Source organism: Trichosurus vulpecula, chromosome 1 (genome assembly GCF_011100635.1).
Source record: "Trichosurus vulpecula isolate mTriVul1 chromosome 1, mTriVul1.pri, whole genome shotgun sequence".
Classification (NCBI taxonomy): Eukaryota; Metazoa; Chordata; class Mammalia; order Diprotodontia; family Phalangeridae; genus Trichosurus; species Trichosurus vulpecula.
In genome coordinates, this window is record NC_050573.1 from 391,708,053 (window position 1) to 391,729,740 (window position 21,688).

A 21,688-nucleotide genomic window follows, 5' to 3' on the forward strand; every position below is an offset into this window, starting at 1 on the left:
CTTTGTTCTGCTGCTCATTAACTCTGCGATTTTTTTATAAGTCACTTAACCGTTTTGAGTTTCATTGAGTTTTTTCATCTTTAAGATGGAGGGATGGCATATGTGTGTCCATTGTCTATAGAATGGTGAATTTAATTTAATCCTGGAAAGTAATTTGGAATTATGAAAAAAGTGCCTAGAATGTCTATATCTTTTGACTTTGAAATTCCATTGCTAAACATTTACCCCAGGGAAGTTAAAGAAAAGGTCCCATATGCATGAAAATATACACAGCAGCATTTTTTTAAATGATAGCAAATAGCTGGAAACAAAGTAGAGTCCCATTAATTGAGGAATGGTAAGCAAGTGTAATGAAATATTAGAAGATCTAATTGAAGAATTCAGAAAAGCATGAAAATGTTTAATAGAATCATAGATTTTGAGAACTAGGAGGACCTCAGCAGTTTTCTAATTCAACCCCTACATAAAAGGAATCCTCACTATAACATATCTTACAGATAATTGTCCAGCCTCTGTTTGAACACCTTCACTGAGGTGAAGCTATCTATACTAACTAAACTATCTTGAGACAATACAGTTCACTTTTGGGCAGTTGTAATTGTTAGGAAATCTTTCCTAACATCAAGCCATATTGGCCTCTTTGCAGCTTTACCTATTACCCTTGGTTCTGCTCTCTGGAGCCAAACAGACCAAATATAGCCCTCTTTTGTGTGACATTCCTTTAAATACTTCAAGACAGCCTTTATGTTCCCCCGAATCATCATTGTCATCTTCCTTGTCTTTTTTTTTTTTCTGAGTAAAGCATGTGTAATTTCTTCAACCTGTCCTCATGTGACATGAACTCAAAGCCCTTTACCAACCTATTTGTTCTCCTCTGGACCCTCTCCAGTTTATCAGTACTCTTTGTAAACAGTTATGCCCAGTTGCCATGAGTGATACAGAGTTTATTAAGGAAAATTTTTAAGTAACAATCTGAAGCAGTATATGAGTGAGGGCTAGCTTGAATGGGGTTTCAGAATGTGAACAAGGGTTCAATGTAGAAAGCAAGTAATCAAAGAAGATTTTTTGGAGAAATTGGATTTTATCAGGGCCCTGAAAGACCATAGGCTTATGAGATCATAGATTTAGAGAAGGAAGTGATCTTAGAGGGCAAAGTCCTTTATTTTTCAGATGAGGAAATGGACTCAGAGAGGTTTTGGTGTCTAAGGTAGAATTTGAACTTGGCGATTCCAAGTCCAGCAAGCTATCCATGATACTATGCTGCCTCTTAGATAGGCAAGTTTTGGATTAGGAAAGAGAAATAAATGAGATTCTATGTCCTCTGCCTAGCTTGAGGTGAAAATAAAGAATAAATTGTTGGAATGGGACAGTGCTGACCACTTGAGGGTTATATGACTAGCTAGCATTCTAGAATGCCATTCACAGTCTGAATTAGCCATTCATAATACTCATTTGCAGTGGAAAAAAAAGTGCTAGATTTGGAGGCTAGGGGTCCTGAGTTCAAATCCCACCTCTGCCACTTACTACCTGAATGACTGCTCTGGGTCTGTTTCCTCATATGTAAAATAATTGTTTGGTCTAGATGACCTCTAATGTCTCTTCCAGAGATCAAAGCCATGCAGCTACTGTTGTTTCTGAAATTGTTTCTCAGTACACAGCTAGGGCCCACTCCTCTCTGCCACCACTTGGTGCAGCTTCCTTCCTCAGTCTACCCTAGATATGTGACCCAGAACTGAGTAGTGGGCAACAGAGCTTACAGATGGCAACCATTCTTGTACCTTGCATTAATTTAGGGATCTCTGAAGATCTCTGGCATCTCTTCCTGTCCCAAAGTTTCCTGCCTTGGTACCCAGTTGCAGCCATTTTTCAGTACCTAGGTGTTGGAATACTCTGCACATAGGTGCTTAATAAGTGTCTGTTGACTGTGACTATAAGAAATCACCATGAGATATAGAGCCTGAATGACTGAAGAAAAGATCATGTTACTGATGATAGGAAAGTAGGGAGGAAAATCCAGTTACTTGACTGAATATTGTTATTTTAGTGTCCTATAAATATGAGGCCTCTTCAAGAAGACCCATAGACACTCGAGAGACTGTCATAGTAGTTCATTTAGGAACAAGCAAATGGATAAAGAATGCATATTGTTCATATTGGGGTTTGCATCTGAACAAGCCATTCATTAAACTATTCAATCAGTACATTTATCTGTCTGACCACTCAGGCTTCTTTTCTAGATCACTTTTCTTCTGTCTACTTACTAAATGTGAGCAACCCCTAAGTCTCTTATCCTGGACTCTCTTTTCTTTCTCGTGATCTCAATTCCCATGGGCTCAATTATCATCTTTATGTAGATGACTCCAGAATCTATGTGTCCAGCCCTAATCTCTCTTCTTGATGCCGTTTCTTATTACCAACTCTTTCCTGGTTATCTCTCCTTGAATCTACTTTATCTCAAACTCAGCATGTACAAAATGGAATTCAATAAGTTTCTCCCAAAATTCATCTGTCCTCCAAACTTCCCCATTCTCTTGCTTTATTTCTTCCGTCTTCCACACTCCCTTTGCATATCTAAGTTACCAGTTACCAAGTTTTGTCCATCTAACTCCACACACAATAGTCAGGATGTAAAGAAGAGTTATAACTAATGGAACTAATGGAGTGAATCATGAGAAAGAAGAAACAAAACCAAAAAAGAAGGAAAAAAGAGAGCAAATAGTTTGCCTCAATCTGCATTCAGACTCCATAGTTCTGCCTCTGGATGTGGATAGCTTTTTCCGTTATGAGTCTTTTGAAGCTGACTTTGAACCTTATATTGTTGAGAATACCTAAGTCTATCAGAGTTATTCATCACAGATACTGTGTGTCTGTAATTGTGTATAATGTTCTCCTGGTTTTGTTCCCCTCACTCAGCATCAGATCACGTTAAGTCTTTCCAGGTTATTATGAATTCATCTGCTCCTTATTTCTTATAGCACAATAGTATTCCATTACATTCATATACCACAACTTGTTTAGCCATTCCCAGTTGATGGGCATCTCCTTGATTTCTAATTCTTTGCTATCATAAAAAGAGCTGCTATAAATATTTTTGTACACACGGGTCCTTTTCCCACTTGTGTGATCTCTTTGGGATACAGCCCTAGAAGTGGTATTGTTGGGTCAAAGGGCATGCCTATTTTTATAGCCCTTTGGGCATAGTTCCAAAATGCTATCCACAATGGCTGGATCAGTTAACAACTCCACCAACAATGTCACAGTGTTCCTATTTTGCCACATTTCCAGCAATTATCATTTTCCCATTTTGTCATGTTAGCCAATCTGACAGGAGAGATGTGATACCTAAGAGTTGTTTTGATTTGCATTTCTCTAATCAATAGTGATTTAGAGCATTTTTTCACATGCCTATAGATATCTTTAATTTTTTCCTCTAAAAACTGCCTGTTCATCTCCTTTGACCATTTATCAGTTGGGGAATGACTTGTATTCCTATAAATTTGACTCACTTCCCTGTATATTTTAGAGATGAGGCCTTTATCAGAGATACTGGTTGTAAAAATTTGAAGATTATTTTCACTTAACTTGCATAAGAACCTGAAGCTGTGGAGTGATCTTTGACAAGGCACCACACATGTCAGTTTGAACATCCAGTCATTCTTGACTGTATTATTCTGTAAAAATACCTGATTTCTCTTAGTAGCAAAGTTACAGGTACTACTAATACTGTTTTGTTTTGTTGCCTACATTCCTGATTGAAGGAGATGCTAAATTTCAGTTAGAAATTAGGTGAAATAAAGATATGAATTTTTCTCCCATCCAGGTACATGGTGTAAAAGTCATGTACCAAGGAGGTTCCAAGTGGGCAGTCCAAGAACTGTCTTGGTGTCCACCACATATGAGAAGACCCAGAAAAATGCCTTAGACATGTTGGGTAGATCCTTTATGGGGAATTTATGGACCATCTTAGACACTAGTTCATCATGGAATTCATGAGTAGGTTGTGATCTGCAACAGTGCAGAGCTATCCAATTTGAGAAGATTTCAAATCTGTCAAAGTGGCATTGCTTAGATCCTCTGTTTTAAAGGGCTTTTTATTATAATGAATTGTTTAGTTTGTTAGAAATTATCAGCTTCTGTGATGTTAAGAATCAAACAAATTTTCAAGATTTTAAATAAAGTATTTGTTGAATACTGACCAAATACAAAATACTTTAAGAGTCTTGGATTAGATATAACACATCAAATGAAGCCTAGGAAAAATTTATTATGGCTTAAAATATATTTGGGCACATTATAAATTCCATATACTAAATTATTCTTTTGTGTTTTGTCTTTATTAATGCTTTCAAGACCTGTTTATTGACATTCATGGACAGAAATGCTAGCATGACTAATTTCAGAAACATTTTTATTAATTTTGAAATGTGATTTTTAAAAAATTTACATTTGCACATGGATCTGTCCTAGTCTATAGCTTAAGCTAATTCAAATAAAACACTCAAATCACAGTACTAGTTCTATATTAGTCACTCATTACTTGTTGAATTGGGGTTAAAATTGGTGAAGCCCAGGAAAGCTGTCCAAAGGTCTGACCTAATTTTAGGTCAGGTTATAAAAGTCTTTTAAAGTTGAGCAAACTGAAGCTGATCAGAGAGTCACCAGCAATATTTATTTTACTTTGGAACTTTTTTGGGATGGGCTAACGTTTGTCAATCAATCAAAAGCATACTTTTGTATGGGGAAAAAAAACCACCTTTTTTTCACTATTTCATTTCTCAGTTGCACTTGTCTCTCCCTCCACAATTTTTCTCTCATTCCTTTCTCTTCCACTTTAAATGATAATTGAACATTAAATGTTTGAAGGGTAAAATGGTAAGTGTTTTATGTAAATATCTTTATCTGGAAGGCTAATTAGGTTAAGCAAACTACTTATGAACAATGTATGTGGTTTTATGTATTTTTTAAAAGTACATTTTCAATAAAGATTATAAAATTACGGTTCTTTTTCAAGAGCACCTTTATAATGGCTATGCTTCTGGTACCAACCAAAGTTTAAAATGTTGAAACTTAGATAAATTGGGGAGAAACAGATTTTGATAATCTGAGAATTTAAAGTGAGCATCATTTGCTTGAGAAGTGAAGCCTCATTTTAACAGTATTCTTTACTCTTCCTTTAATCTCTAATAGTTTTTTAAACGTGAATTTACATTACAGGCTAGAAAACAAATTCTATCTCATTACGTAAGAAAATTCCTTTTATGATTAATGTGTACTAATGTCTAACACTTTAGCCAGAAGTCGTCATGTTTGGATTTACATCTTTACCACTGTGATTGGCAAGGGTTACAGAGAGAGAAGAAAATGTTTAACTTTGACTTCAGTAGAACTGACTGGGAGAAATAGGGGTGCAGTGAAACTCGGCACATCATTATTTCATATTTATTGATATTTATTTTTTCATTATTGGGAGATGTTGATTTTAATGTGCATCCTTCCTTATCCACAATCTAAAATGTCTTATGCCTGATCTTTTCTGTTTTATAGAATGTCAGTATCAGTTAATATGCCATATATATTGCCACAAATATTTCATATATTTTGATCAAGAACGACAATGCAGGTTGCTTAAGCATTGTACTTAGGTAAGACAGTCTTACTTAGAAAATCTCACAACATCACAAATGACAGAAATAGTTTTGTCCTTTTCATTTCTTTGGTGATGTTTATCTGGGTATTAACGCTGCTTAGAGAACTTTGGTTTTAGTGTCTCAAATCCTGACTTTTGAATGCATATTCCCTTTGACTTTATAAAGGAAAATGTAAAAGAAAAAAACTTTTCAGGACATTCTTTCTTGACTTATTCTAGGCTTTGTGATATTTATTCAGTACTAGGGCTTGATAATTTGTTAACAAGGCTTTTTTAACAGTTTGGACAGATGCACACACTGTTTTCAATCTTCACGGTTAATTATTTGATTTTGTATTTGATGCTAGAACACCCTGACTCCTAATCACTGCTCATTGTTGGCAGTCCATTATATTCTAACTGTTTGAGTGCTCCCATTGACCTTGAACTGACATTATAAGCTGTGTCTAATCTTTTCAGTCTATATTTCTAATGCTTTTCTTTTTTTCCCTTTTGTCTGATCCTCATTTAGCATCACAATGGGGCTGCCCCTGAGTCCAGCAGCTGACTCCGCCCGCTCTGCAAGACATGCCCTCTCGCTCATTGCCACTGCCAGACCACCCGCTTTTATCACAACTATTGCCAAGGAGGTAAGAGGAGCTTTTGAGCAATCCCTGAGCCTCTTTTTCCAAAAGAATACTTTGATTTTAACATTCAGTCCTTAAATGTTGAAATTTAAACCCTATAGAATAATAACTATTACTGCTAAAGGAGAGAAATTAATATGGATGAATGAATAAGCTCATTTACACTAAAGGCTAACTAGTAATTAATGTCCACTGCAGAAAAAAAAAATACTAGCTGATTAATTTATTTCGCTTCGTGTACATTGTTATTTTCAAAATTAGTGATTAAAAAAACAAACATTTTTTATTGGTTCTGGTTTCCTAGCATGAAACTCAAGACTTCTTAAATTCAAATAATGTAGATTATAATTTCCTTATGAAAAAGGATTATGCATTGTTCATCTTTGTATCCCCTGAGAATCTAGTATGATAACTTATACTATATACTTATGTGCTCAGTAATTATGTTAAATTGAAATACAAACAACTTATTTACCAGATATTTGCTTATAATTAAGATGGAATTGCCTATTTAAAATCAACTGGTTTGCCTTGGCAATAGATGTGTAAACAGAAATATAATTGAAGTTGCTGTTTTTCTTTGCTATAGGTTGAAACTAAAGAGTTGACTATCAGCTGATCTCAACATTGGCCAGTAAAGGTCTGATAGGTTCTTTGCAGTGTGGGAGGAAGGGAAAGGAAGGCAAGATTCAGAATACTAAAAATAGTCTTATTCTGTCTCATAAGTAGGATGCTGTCTATATGCTAAGATGATGTTACTGACTTAGTGATGTACTTTTAGTTGCTTTTCAGACAGTAGAGATAGATTTGTAAGTACTAAGTAAGTACCCTCAGGAGTATGGACTTGTGAATTCATAGATCTTGATCTCAGGTCTACCCCCAAGGCCATCTCTATATGGAAACTCAGTAAATATTTTTTGAATGAGCCTAAACACTCACTGAGTGATGAGATCATGAAACATTAAGCAACTTCTGATTGCCAAAACTGTGCCAAACTGAGAATACTAAAGAGGCAGAAGATAGTCCCTGCCTTCAAAGAGCTCACATCTGATGAGGAAAACAGTATAGGACTGGGATAAGACTTGTGATTTCATTGGTATGGGGGAATTCTAAGATAAGGAAACTCCCTCTACCAATTTAGATCAGCCCCTTCTCTGTAGCTTAGAGAAGCAACTCATTATTAAACAGAAGGACTTCTTCTGAGTCATATAGTGATATGTATCAGAAGTGGACTTGAACCCAGGTCTTCTCGGTTTTTGAGGGTGGCTCCCTGACCACTACCCTACAAAACTTTTTTGCTTATATACTTCAAAGCCAGCAATGGAAATGCATTTCCATGAATATCACAGAATATTAGAGCTTCATTTGTTGTTCATTCATTTCATTTTTGTGACCCCCTTTGGGGTTTTCTTGACAAAGGTACTGGAGTGGTTTGCCATTTTCTTCTCCAGGTCATTCTTACAGATGAGGAAACTGAGGCAAACAGGGTTAAGTGACTTGCCCAGGGGCACCCAGCTAGTAAGTGAGTCCAGATTTGAACTGAGAAAGATGAATCTTCCTGACTCCTAGGCCCAGTACTCTTTATCTGTTGTGTGACCCTACCCCTATTAGAGCTTCAAGAGTGCTCCAAGGTTATCTAGTTCAATCGTCTCATTTTACAGATGAAGTAACTGAGCCCTTTTTAGGCGACAGATTCAGTCATTTTAATCTAAGCTAAAAAAATGTTGCTATGAACTTGTTTACATGTAAATGTAACTAACAGGCAAATATTTCCCCCTACAATTTTGTTTTTACAATTTATAATGTTATTTCTACATTTGAATAATTAAGTCCCTTAATTACTAATTACTTAATTGCTAATAATTAAGGCCCTAGGGTTCACCAAGTACTTTCTTCATAACCACACTATGAGTTAGGTGGCGTGTAAAATCAAATCAACAAGCATTTAAGTCCTATTGTGTGCCAGGCTGGGGATACAAAGTAATGTAAAAGACAGTCCCTGCTCATATTATGCCCATTTTACAGAAAAGGAAACTGAGGGTCAAAGACTTTGTGGCTTACAAGCCCCTGCTCGAGCAACACCCCAAACCCAGGTTTCCAGTTTGCAGTTTCATCTTTCCAGTATACTGCATTGTCTCCATTTATTTTCCATGCACCCTTCTCCCCTCCAAAGTAAACTGTGGTCCATTCTGACCCAAGTTCACCAACAATTTCTTTCCTGATTTTTGAAGAAGTAGCACAGATAAAAGGCATGGATTTATGCAGTTTGCGTAAAACACAGAAGGTGCTGAACCTCATAGTCTTCCTGAACCCTGCAGAAGGTGGTGGCATTTCTTTCTCTCTCATTTACCTTTCTGTCCTACCTCCCTTGGTTTCTGTGCTATATGCCATATAGGAAGAGGCATCAAGGAGGTAGATTCAGCTTTTAAAAAAACATTGTAGTATATAGTAGAAAAATCACTGGATTTGAAATCAGAAGAATGGAATCTAAATCTTGGCTTTGCAACTATGTAACTATGAACAAGCCAGTTAACCTTTATGAGCTTCACTTTCCTTATCTGTACAATGGGAGTCCTAGCACTTGTACTATTGTTCTAATACCCTGTGCCCTGTGAGGGTTGTTGCTGATAAAACACTTTATACTTCTTAATGTACTGTACAAAAGTAAGCTGTTGCTTTTACTTAAATGTCTTCTGATTAATATCACCATTACCTTCTATTTTACATTTAACCTTAATAAACACATGTAATATATTGATACCTCCTTATAGTTCATATTAAATTTGGCATGCCCTTAAAAAACCACGCACCTCTGGCTAAAATCCAAGACAGATCTACCTTATACTCAATCCTCTTCTATGTAAATAGTGTAGTATGTGCTGACATATCTCTATATATGTACTGTATGTGTAATGTAAATTAATGTGTTATAAGTGTATAACATTTCATAAAGTCACTAATTCATAGAAAGGTTTTTTACCAATTTGTTTTCTGGTGAAATGTACACAGACGGTAAAATGAAGGTATTCAGCATTGTCTGACGATCTGTATTGTTTTTGGATGTTTTTTTTCTTGTATGCTTGGTTCTGTTTTAAGCCCTATAAATGGTAGGCATAAAAAATGTTTTTATTAATATTGCTTAGTAAATCATATAATCCCATGGAAGTTAGCAATTTATCAGGTAAATTTTAAAATACTTTCTTACCTCACCCAAAGAGGCAGCAAGGTGGCACAGAAAATGTCAAGTCAGGAATACCTAAGTCCAAATCTAGCAAGTGTTCCTTGTACACTTACTAGCTTTGGGACTCTGGACAAATCACTTACCCTCTACCTACCTCGGTTTACTTATCTGTAAAATGGGAATAATAATAGTGTCTACCTCCAAGAGTTGTTATGAGAATAAAATGAGATAATATTTGTAAAGTGCCTTGCAAATTTTAAAGTGCTCTATATGCTAGATGTTTTTATTATGTATTTGCTGATTTTTTGTCAAAAGGTTTAATAATATATAGGCAAAAGCCTATATAGAAATATAAGACTGAATGAAATATTAATAGAGTGACCAATATAATATTATCTCATTCTTTTCGTAGGTACACAGACACACTGCTCTAGCAGCGAACACCCAGTCCCAGCAGAATATCCACACTACAGCTCTTGCTCGAGCCAAAGGGGAGATCCTGAGAGTCATTGAAATACTTATTGAAAAAATGCCCACAGATGTTGTTGATCTTCTTGTAGAGGTATTATCATGACTCCCGCCAGTAAATAAAAAAGATAACAGATATTCCAGTGCAGCAACATAACGTGGCTAACTGCATTCTCCTTCTAGGATCTCGAAAAGAGTTTATGTACATATGTAATATTTAGAGTTCATATCAACTTCTGGAAGTGGTTGTGGTCGTTTGAATTTCCTTTTGTTTCCAGATTTTTTATTGTTTAAATTTCTAGTTTAAACAAAGTAACTGACAATTTCCATTTATAGTTCCATTTATGGGCTACAGTTAGACTAAAGTAATTTTTCAATGCAATTTTCTCATGTATATCCTTCTTTGTAAATAAAACAAAACAAATACAGTACCTGTTCATAAATTACAACTCTTTCTGCTGTTTCTACCAGTCTGTAAGTAACTGACCTCAAAAGTGAACATGGGTTCCTCTTTAATCTTAGCTTTACTGGATTTGCTTCTGCAAAAACTTTTAAATTTTATATAATCAAAATAAGCCATTTTATCTTCTGTGATTCTCTTTATCCCTTGTTTGGTCATGGACTTTTCTTCTACCTATAAATCTAGTAGTTAATATTTTCTCTGTTTCTCTAATTTATGATGCTTCTTTTATATAGCCATGTAGAGCTTATCTTTGTATAAGCTGTGAAGTGTTGATCTAATTTCTTACGTACTACTGTCCAGTTTTTCAAGCTATTTTTGTAAACTAGGAAAACAATTGGGAAAAAATATTTACTGCAAGTTTCTCTGAATTTATATGCATATATGATATGATATATAAGAAATTGATTCACATTTATAAGGATGAGAGCCATTCTGCAGTTGATAAATGGTCCAGTATGAACAGATAATTCTCAAGGGAAGAAGCCCAGGCCATCTATAACCATATGAAAAAATGCTCCAAATCACTACGAATTAGAGAAATGCAAAATAAAGCAATACTGAGATTCTGCTTCACACTCATAAGATTGGCACAGGTGACAAAAAAAGGGAAAATTATAAATGTTACTATTACTTTTCTGTAGGAAAACAGCTTTATTGATTGATGAACTATTGTGTGCCTGTTAATGGATACAACTATTCTGGAAAGTAATTTAAAACTGTACACAGAAGGTTACTAAACAGTACTTGCCCTTTGACTTAGCTCCTATACCCAAAAGAGACCAAAGAAAGAGGAAGAAGTTCTATATGTATAAAAAATATTTACAGCATTTTTTTATGGTGGCCAAAACAAAAACTGGAAACTAAGGGGATGCTCACCAATTGAACAGTGGTTGAATAAGTTGTTGTAGTGTACGAATGTGATGCAATTGTCCTATAAGAAATGTGAAAATAGATGATTTCAAAGAGACATGGAAAGACTTAAATGAACTGATTCAGAGAGCAGTAAACAGAACCAGAAGATCAATTTACACTATAATATCAAGATTATAAAAATAAATAATTTTGAAGACTTTTTATAAACTGATGAAGAAGGAAATAAGCAGTACCAAGAGAACAATTTGCACAATAACAGCAATATGGTAAAGGCAAATAGTTTTGAAGGTTGTAATAATTATGATCAATACGGCAAGCATCCATGATTCTAGACCACCTTGATGCTTTCCGTGACAAAGATGTGATTTAAGGTACAGAATGAAACATTTAGATTTTTGTATACAACCAATGAGGAAATTTATCTTGAGTGGTACTTATGTGGAATGTTGGATGTACTTTAGATGAGATCAGTGATACTGCTGTTACTTTTACTTGTTTTACTTTGTTACCTCTTACTGTTAGGGTGATTGTAAATGTAACATAAAAACAAACTATTTCAAAGACTTTTAAAAATCATAAATATTAAAACTAAAAAGTGGAAAAATTAGGAATTAAATGTGTTAAGCAAAAAAAAATTAATTATTTAAAAATAATGTCAGATCTGTGACTTTTCCTCCCAAAGGTTATGGACATTATAATGTACTGTCTTGAAGGATCTTTAGTTAAAAAGAAGGGGCTTCAAGAATGTTTCCCAGCCATCTGCAGGTAAAGAAATTTTTAATAAAGTAGTGAAGCAAATTATGTGCCATGTAATCGTTTTTTGCACTTTGTGTTTTATTAGTCTAATCCAATTAGAAATTAGAACATTATGACATTTAACATATTTTAAATTAGAATTTTGATTTTAATAGAAAAAAATAGGGTTATCTATTGACTGTGTCCATACTTCGATATCTGTTCCTCAGGAGCTAGAAAGAAACATTCCTGAAAGAGAAGTAGTGTCAGGCTACTTTTAAAACTACTTCTTAAATACATTCCTAGTAAAATGAAAAATTCTCTTCTGCCAGTGTTCTGATTGCTACCTATTTTTTTTTACCAGTGAATTCTACATATAAATTGTCAAGCAGTAATCAGCACCAAGGCCATTTGTATTTTAATTCCATCATATTTAGTCTTATTTTGTGTCAGAAAACCTATTTCTGTTTGCATTGAAAGAAGACTTATGTTGAATATATTAACTGTACCTATAATAACTATGTATATATAGTTAATTTATGGCCATAAACAGCCACCTGAAGCAAATTTCCTAATTTAAAAAAGGAACCTGTCAACATTAGTTTGGGTTTTCGTTTTGTTTTGTTTTGTTTTTGCTTTTAAAGCTGCCTTTAGATCCATTTATGAAAGAACAGCCTGTCCACCTAGAGGTTTTCAGTAGAAATGGCACCAAGCTAAACAAGATTGAGGTTAATTTAAAACCTCCCAAAATTGGCATTTAATTTTAGTTGGACACATTTTGTTGTATTGCCATCCTAAAATGTGTCAACCACATGGGTACATTTATTATCATTGGGTTTCACACCTTAACTTTGTAACAATGTCTCCTAAACTTTCTTTTTTCTGGCTGCCCACACATCCTAGTCCCTCTAGTTTGCTGTTCTGTCTAGCTTATGGCAGCAAAGAAGTTAAAGAGAAATATTTAAAAAGAAATGGCAGCTTTTCCATTGTAGTTTTGTACTGTCTAAAAATATTTTTCCATATTTTCTACATAACAGGTGATACATAGGTATATTAGAATATAAGAATATGAGTTTGCCTTTAATGTTACAATGGAGCAGTTTTGTTCCTTGTACAAAGAACATGAGACTATATTGTTGCTAGTGAATTTTTAAGGAAGCTTTTAGTTTTTGTTTTCCAAATTGGCTATTTTCCAAATAAACTAAAGCTTAAGTGAGAATAGGAAAATGGTTATACAAGATTTTTAAATTAGGCTTTGAGCTATTTAGTAATAGTGTGTTAGTCTTATACTAAACACAGTTATTTGGACATGGAATGTGTTGGGTTTCTACCACTGAGCTCAAATCATATGCTTATATTTTAATTGCAGTGTAATCAAAATTATTGTCACTTCCTTACCTTTTATTTTCTGGGTAAAACCATTCTGATCCAGACCATTAAAAATGTATGATTTTAGAGCATTAATTCTCAAACTGTTCTTCAGGGAACCTTGAAACACCTAACGTTGTTTGTTTTAGTGAACCTTATGTTGTGTTAATTAACTTTAACAATGATAACTTTAGAGAATTTTGTAAAGGTTCTGCCAAAGTTTGGTTTAAATTGAAGGGTCCTACTATTGTGGAAAAGTTTGAGAACCGCTGTTTTAGAGTAGCTCTTAGGAAAAAAAAAATCACACAATTGGACATCAGCATAATCCTGTTACCAAAAACAGCCTTTGACTCTCTATGGTAACACAAAATAGGAGTAGCATGAATAATTGAAATCTGTAGATAACTCCAAAACAACACTGGCCAGGAGCTGTCACTTCATTTCTCCATCAAACCTTATAACTGAGGCTCATGATAAAAATTAAAACTGACGTGCTTGAGTTTTAGTACTTCTTATTTGTACTTCTTATGTATGCTATAGTAAAGGTTCTGTGAACAGAGATATATCCAAAAGGTGAGCAGCTCAGAAAAGAAAGAAGAGAAAGCTTGAATAATCCCCAAATTGAGGAACATCATCTGTATAATTATTAACTCTATTTCATCACTCCATTTGTTTCTTATTTAAAACCTTCCAAAGTAGCCTTGTTTAGTATTCAAATTACTATACTTTTTTCACTGTAGATAGTGCCTAGTTTAATTTGGTGCATGGTGAAAATTTATTTAATAAGGTGCCTCTGTATTGTCATCTGTAAGTCCTCATGGACTGGTTTTTATACCCGAAGACATTTTCCATGGTTTTTCAGTAAAACAATATCAGAAACACATCAAGTATTGTAGACATAGATTTAAATGTGTCCTAATAATTTACATTTTAGTTCCAGGCATATTATTAATAATACAGTGACTTCCATTAATAATACAAGAAAATTGCTTAGATTTCTATGCCCTTGAGATTGAATACAGCACACATACTCTGACTCAGAACCCAGTTGTACAAAATGCTTCTACTGTCAAGGACTTTTCATCTGTTTGACAAATAGATGTTCATTGTTATGTGGGAATTAAATATTGTTCTTAAAAGACAAAGCAACAACATTGCTTTCTCTTCTGAGTTAATTTGGTAGCATACATAGTTATCATCTGTAATATAACAGTATAACATTATGATGTTAACTACTTTAGAATAATGAGTGAAATAATTTTGATGTGTCTGCCATTTAGTATCGCTACCATTTCCTTTTTCTAGAATCTCATTGAAATGTATGCTAGCATGTTGTCTCCTTAATGATCTTCTAAAAGGCACTGTAGTTTATTTCAATCTGAAGGACAGACATTTCTAAGTAAATTTTATTGTAGCTCCTGTGATATTAATAATATAGTTAATGCCCTAGGTGGTATACTGTCAAAGCTATAAACCTCATCACTCTCGCCCCCGCCCCAGTAAAGTAAGATAAAATAAACAGGAGACTTGAGAGGATCAGTATGATTGTAGCATTCTCAGATTTCAGTGTTACCTATTGAGAGCTTGTGTGGGGTACTGTGCATGCAAGGCCATGCCATAAACTACCTCCCTACTTTCTAAATGTGGCTTGAATGTATTCCTGAATCACTTTAGGGGTGTGTGTGTGTTTGTATTTGTATTTCATCTCCCTAACTACATAGATGAAGGGCAGGGACTTTATCTGCTAATTTCTTGTATAGGTTTCATAGCTCTCAAAATAGTGCCAATGAATATGGTTCCTTAATATTATTATTATTCCCTCCCTATTCTTTCAGTATCATCCTCGAACAAATATAACCTCTTTAGCCCTCAGTTTCTTCATCTGTGAAATGAAGAAATTGGCCTAGATGACCCATGAGGTGTCTTCCATCTCCATTTCTTTTATTTTATGCAACAGCAAGCATAAGCAGCTTGCTCACTGAATCATTTTTATAGAAACCCAGAGAAGTGCTGGAGTCTTAGAGCTATAAATAAAGGACATTGAATATCATTTAGTTCATCCTTCTGATTTCACAGAGGAAGCTAAAGACCTGTTTTTAGGTGTTAACAGACCAAAGTAAAACAAAACTTTGTTAGCCTGATGTAATGAGTCTTGTGTGCCATTCTGATTTAGGAGCTGCATGCCAAATCACCAGTATCAGTGTAATTCTGTTCCCCTTGATGTGCTGCTGAGACTCTCAGCAACTGAGTCAGGGAGAAACCATGACTTAGAGGGAAGAACAGTGAGCTATGAGTTATACAGCTTGAGTCTTTTAGCTTTTCCACTGCTATATGACCCTAGGCAAGTCACTTCCCTCCTTGAGTGAAGAAAAAGGAACCCTATTTCCATGTCAACAAAATGAACATGTTGGAGAAAGTAATCTTTATAGGCTTTCTAACTCTGATGTTTTGTGAATCTGTGAGTAACAATTCTCCTGAGATAAAAGAGCACAAGAAAGAACAGAGGGACACTGCCTAGCTTGGTGCATCCACCTATGCCTGTCACAGTCATTCTCTGGGAAACCCATAATACACTTCAGGCAGCCTGGTGGAGCAAATTAGTCTTCTTCTGACCTGATTTTGGTTACTGCCCTTGTGGACAGAATTCACTGAACCCAAATGAGTGTGTATGTTATTCCCTCCTTAGGTCAAATCTGATGAGAGCAAGATTCACTCATTCCCCCTCACCTGCCCCCTCTTCCCTTCCTACAGAACTGCTTTTTCACTTTTATGTGAGATAATTTACCCCATTCTGTCTCTCCCTTTCTCCCTCTCTCCATATATTCCTCTCTCATCCCTTAATTTGATTTTTTTTTAGATCTCATCTCTTCATATTCAACTCACCATGTGCCCTCTGTCTATGTATATGTATATGCATATTCCCTTCAGCTACCCTAATACTGAAGTCTCATGAATTATACACATCATGTTTCCATGTTGGAGTGTCAACAAAACAGTTCAACTTTAGTCCCTTATGATTTCTCTTTCTTGTTTACCTTTTCATGCTTCTCTTGATTCTTCTGTTTGAAAGTCAAATTTTCTATTCAGCTCTGGTCTTTTCACTGAGAAAGCTTGAAAGTCCTCTATTTTATTGAAAGTGCATATTTTGTCTTGGAGTGTGAAACTCAGTTTTTTTGGGTAGGTGATTCTTGGTTTTAATCCTAGCTCCATTGACCTCTGGAATATCATATTCCAAGCGCTTTGATCCCTTTATGTAGAAGCTTCTAGATCTTGTATCATCCTGATTGTGTTTCCACCATACTCAAATTGTTTCTTTCTGGCTGCTTGCAGTATTTTCTCCTTGATCTGGGAGATCTGGAATTTGGCAACAATATTCCTAGGAGTTTTCTTTTTGGGATCTTTTTCAGGTGGCGATCAGTGGATTCTTTCGATTTCTATTTTACCCTCTGGCTCTACAATATCAGGGCAGTTCTCCTTGATAATTTCTTGAAAGATGATATCTAGGCTCTTTTTTTGATCATGGCTTTCACGTAGTCCAATAATTTTTAAATTACCTCTCCTGATCTATTCTCCAAGTCAGCTGTTTTTCCAGTGAGATATTTCACATTGTCTTCCATTTTTTCATTCCTTTGGTTCTGTATTATAATATCTTGATTTCTCATAAAGTCACTAGCTTCCACTTGCTCTAATCTAATTCTTAAGGTAGCATTTTCTTCAGTGGTCTTTTGGACCTCCTTTCCCATTTGGCTAATTCTGCCTTTAAAAAGGCATTCTTTGCCTCATTGGCTTTTTGGAGCTCTTTTGCCATTTGAGTTAGTCTATTTTTAAGGTGTTATTTTCTTCAGTATTTTTTGGGGTCTCCTTTAGCAAGTCATTGACTTGTTTTTCATGGTTTTCTCACATCATTCTCATTTCTCTTCCCAATTTTTCCTCTACTTCTCTAACTTGCTTTTCCAAATCCTTTTTGAGCTTTTTTTTTTTTTGTTTTTCCTGGAGACTTTTGATGTAGGCTCTTTGACTTTGTTGACTTCTTGGTTTTGGTCTTTGTCGCCAAAGAAAGAAGCCAAAGTCTGAGTCTGAATCTGAGTGCGTTTTCACTGCCTGTTCACGTTCCCAGCCAACTTACTTGACCCTTGAGTTTTTCTTTGGGGTATGACTGCTTGTAGAGTGTAGAGTACTTTGTCCCAAGCTTGAGGGGCTGTGCTGTTGTTCTCAGAGCTTTTTCTACACAGCCAGCTCTGCCACACCAGTCCTCCTCCTCCCTCAAGGACCGCCAACCTTGACCTGACTCAGATCTTAAGCAGGCTCTGCACTCCTGCTCAGATCCGCCAGTGAATTCCTCCCAGCAGGTGGGCCTGGGGCCGGAAGCAACTGCAACTGTAGCTGTGTAAGCAGCCTCAGAGCTGCATCACCTGTGCTGTCCACAGGGTGGTGGCCGAACCATGAACTCCTTTCACTCTGTTCCAGCAGCTTTTCCCGCTAACCTTCTCTGTTGTTTTTGGTGTTTGTGGATTGAGAAGTCTGGCAACTGCCACAGCTCACTGATTCAGGGCGCTAGGGCCTGTTCTACCTAGCTCCCAGTGTGGTTGGTCCAGGTGTGGCTCACGTTGGGCTCTGCTCCGCTCTGCTCCCAGCTCTGTGAGATAGAACTTACCCAGTGACCATCCAGGCTATCCTGGGCTGGAGCCCTGCTTCCCTCTGGTATTTCATGGGTTCTGCAGTTCTAGAATTTGTTCAGAGACATTTTTATAGGTGTTCGGAGGGACCTGGTGGGGAGCTCACTCGAGTCCCTGCTTTCTGTTGCCACCTTGGCTCTGCCCCTCGATCATCCAAGTTCTGATTGTATACATCCAATGATAGTGGGCTGTCTGCTTATTATGGCAATTAATTTTATATCCAGATAACTTGTGGTTAAGGAGTTCTTCCTTCCAAGTTCAAATCAGGCTTCACATAACTTCTGCTCATTGGTCTTCCTCTGTAATTACATAAAACAAGTTCAGTCTTTCTATTTAAAAATGACTTTTCTAGCCTCATTTTGTCCAGTTTTCTCCTTTTCATTGCTCTCTTCCTCCTCCTCCTCCTCATCTCCTCCTTCTCCTCTTCCTCCTCCTCCTCCTTTTATTATTTCAGAAAAGATATTCCCATTTCAGAGTACGTTATTTTCTTTCAAGGATTAATTCCTTTGCCCTTCTTCTTCCCATAAAAATATTCTGTCTCTCCTTTTGTACCAGAGTCTTTCCTTCTTCTTATAAACAAATTAGCATCTCTTTATCCTAAAGAAAAAAAAACTTCCCAAAAAGTTTTTTGACCCTGCTACTAAGTAATCTTATTTGCTTATCTTTTACTGCCAGACTTCTGGGAAAAGTTGTCTACACTTGATACTTTCGTACCTTATGAGCACTGAAATTACTCTTCCCAAAGAACCTAGATGGCAGCTCTGTTGGCCTTTTCCCCAGTACTTCTGTATCTCTCTCTATATTTGACATTGTTAAGTACCACTAGGTACTTAACTTAAGTAACACTAGGATCAAATACAGGCTCACTAAGAACAAGGATTAGGTTTACCGCTGCTTATTAATAACTAGTATTTACAGAGCACTTTAATGTTTTCAGGAGTGTTTCACAAATATTATCTCATTTGATCCTCACAATAACCTTGGGAGCTGGGTGTTATTGTTATCACCATTTCACAGAGGAGAAAACTGATACAGATAGAGGATAAGTGACTTGCCCAGGGTCATACAGCTAGTAAGCTCCTGAGAATGAATTTGAATTTTGGTCTTCCTGACTCCAGATCCGGTTCTCTACCACCATGCCACCTATCACTGTCATGGATATAGTATATTCCAATTTCACGAGGCATCTGACAAAGATCTCATAATAGTATCATGTACCAGTTTAAAAAATACTGCCTGGATTATAATAGAGTCCAGTCAATTATTATTTAATCATATGAAAAGTTTTAGTTAATAGGTGGTTCTTACATGACTTAACAGCAATTCCTTTTAAGTATTCTGTTAAATAGTATTTGCTTTGATCATTTGCTGGATCTGTATCTTTTATACTGTATGATGCCTGTCTTCCATGTTCTCCTGAAAATCGTCCCTAGGATCCATTTAGGATGCTTGCAGTCTCCTTTCATTGTGTGGGTATCATTGGAGCATGTAGGCTATCCATCAGTAATCTACACTCTTGGTTAATGACCAAGCTTCCTCCTCTTCCAGTTATACATCTCTAATAATATATTTTGTGCTACTTCTTCTGCATGAGTCTTCATTGGTGATATGCTGCAGCCTACTTACCCAGCATGCATCTATCTCTACAGTGTCCTTCAGGTGACCTGAATTTTGAATTCTTTGGATACATGGCAATCTGTGTTTCACAGCTTTAGAGCTAAAAAGGATTTGGGAGTCTTCTAGGTTGTATTCACATCACTGAGGAAACTGTAAACCTCTCTGGGTTATGACTTGCCTCAGGACATAGAGTTAAGTGTCTCAGGTATATTTTGAACCCTTTGATTTTATATTTCTTGCTCTGTCCACTGTCCCACACTGCCTCTTTTTTTTTTTGAGAACTTTGAGGTCATTAAATATAATCCACAGTTTGCCAAATGTGAGCCAGCCTGCTTTTCTCTTCCTATTAAATTCTGGAAGCAGTTCATTATCATCTGCAATATCTGTTCAGAAAAAACGTTCATAATAGTAACTAGTTAATATTTTTAGATGGTTTTAAAAGTTTCCTGAACCTAGCATTTCATTATCTATTCACTAAGAAGATTGGATTAAATGATCTCAGAGTTTCCCTTCAGCTGTATAAATTTATGAAATTGAAAGCACAAGAGAAACATTCCTCATTCATAAAAGTTCATAATCTTTTTCATGGCATTACTATGGTCTTTGTTCAAAAGATAGTAAAGAAATCTTTTTTACGCAAAGACAAACTTATAGCTAGGTTTAGAGCTAAATTTGGTTTTTTAAGTAAAAGTAAACTTATTATTCCGGTAAATTATTTTTCATTGTTTTGTCTGTTATACGTGATTTCAGTTCTTTGTGAAACACTTGAAAAAAACAAATACATTCTTTTTACTGACCATATCATACATTGTTTGGCTCCTAAGTTTACTCTAATGTATTTTATGGCTACAAGAGCATTTCAACGTTTAGGGAATTCAATCATACACTAGCTCGTTACCTGGATATGTATTACAGTAACATGTAACAGCCCTTGGAGAAAGCAACCCTAGCACTTAGCTGTGTTTTATAGCAATTAAAAGATACAGACTTTCAATGTCAGAATAAAAAATGTTTTCTCAGAAATCAGGAAGATAAATATATACAGTGAGCGTTATTGTAGGCACTGGTCTGGAATCTATACTTCAATGTGGCCCAATTTTAAATCATCACTTGATGTAAAATATATCTAATATCCCATATTTGTGTGATAGAGATATCTTTAAATTATATAAAGTAGTACCAGTGACTGAATGTTAATAATTAAACTACAGCTAAACATTTATCTAACTAAGGGAACGTAAACCATGTTACATCTTCATCTCATCCTTTCAAAGCCCCGTATTCGTAGAGCACTTAGCATTCCTCATGTGTGAGTTGAATAAAGAATATGACAATGAAGTGTGTGCTACTGTGTAAGCATTTATTTTTTGACTGCTGTCTATTTTGTGAACAATAATAAGCCATCACCTAGAGTATAGATTTATCTAATCTGCCAAGATTTGGAAGGGATAAATCACCTGGATTTTCAGAAGTCATACTGCCATTGGAATTTAAAATGTCCTCATGCAGTTTAGCTGTTTTGTGCACATTGTCTTTTAGCTGACCTCTGCTATTGGTGGCTTAAAAAATGACTCACTGTATTTTTTACATATATAGTATATGCTTTACAGTAAAACACTCATCATTATTCACATGTGCTCGCTAAAGAAAGTTTAATGCACATTAGCAGATGTTTCCATTAAAATATTAGTGTAACTCAGCTGAAAGGAATAATGAAAAATACATGATTGGAAGTTTCTTGGAAATGCAACATGAAGATATGGTATAAAAAATCAAAACTAAAGAAATATTTATGCTTTTGAACTGAAAATGTGAAAGAATAGAGTAGCATATAAACAACCTATGCAGTAGTTAAAAGTAGGTATTTTCAGGGACATTTTGTGTTTTCTATAACTTTGTTATTAAGTAGACAGACTGATTGATTCTGCTTTTCAAGCAAAAAGCTGAATCAGCTCTGTTCACCTAAATGGGCACTTAAAATCCAGTAAGGAAATGAATGCTGTCTACTTTAGAATAACTGTGTGATCTCATTTT

General features: G+C 35.5%; 1 protein-coding gene across 2 annotated transcripts in view; it reads left to right on the forward strand.

The window, feature by feature from the left end:
• Positions 1-21,688, forward strand: part of WDR7 (WD repeat domain 7) — a 489,834-nt gene that overhangs the window by 376,954 nt on the left and 91,192 nt on the right. For both annotated transcript variants that reach the window (XM_036757317.1, XM_036757326.1), the window contains 3 exons: positions 6,159-6,276; positions 9,867-10,016; positions 11,941-12,023. In XM_036757317.1, the coding sequence (XP_036613212.1) occupies positions 6,159-6,276; positions 9,867-10,016; positions 11,941-12,023 (351 nt within the window). The remainder of the gene's footprint in view (positions 1-6,158; positions 6,277-9,866; positions 10,017-11,940; positions 12,024-21,688) is intronic.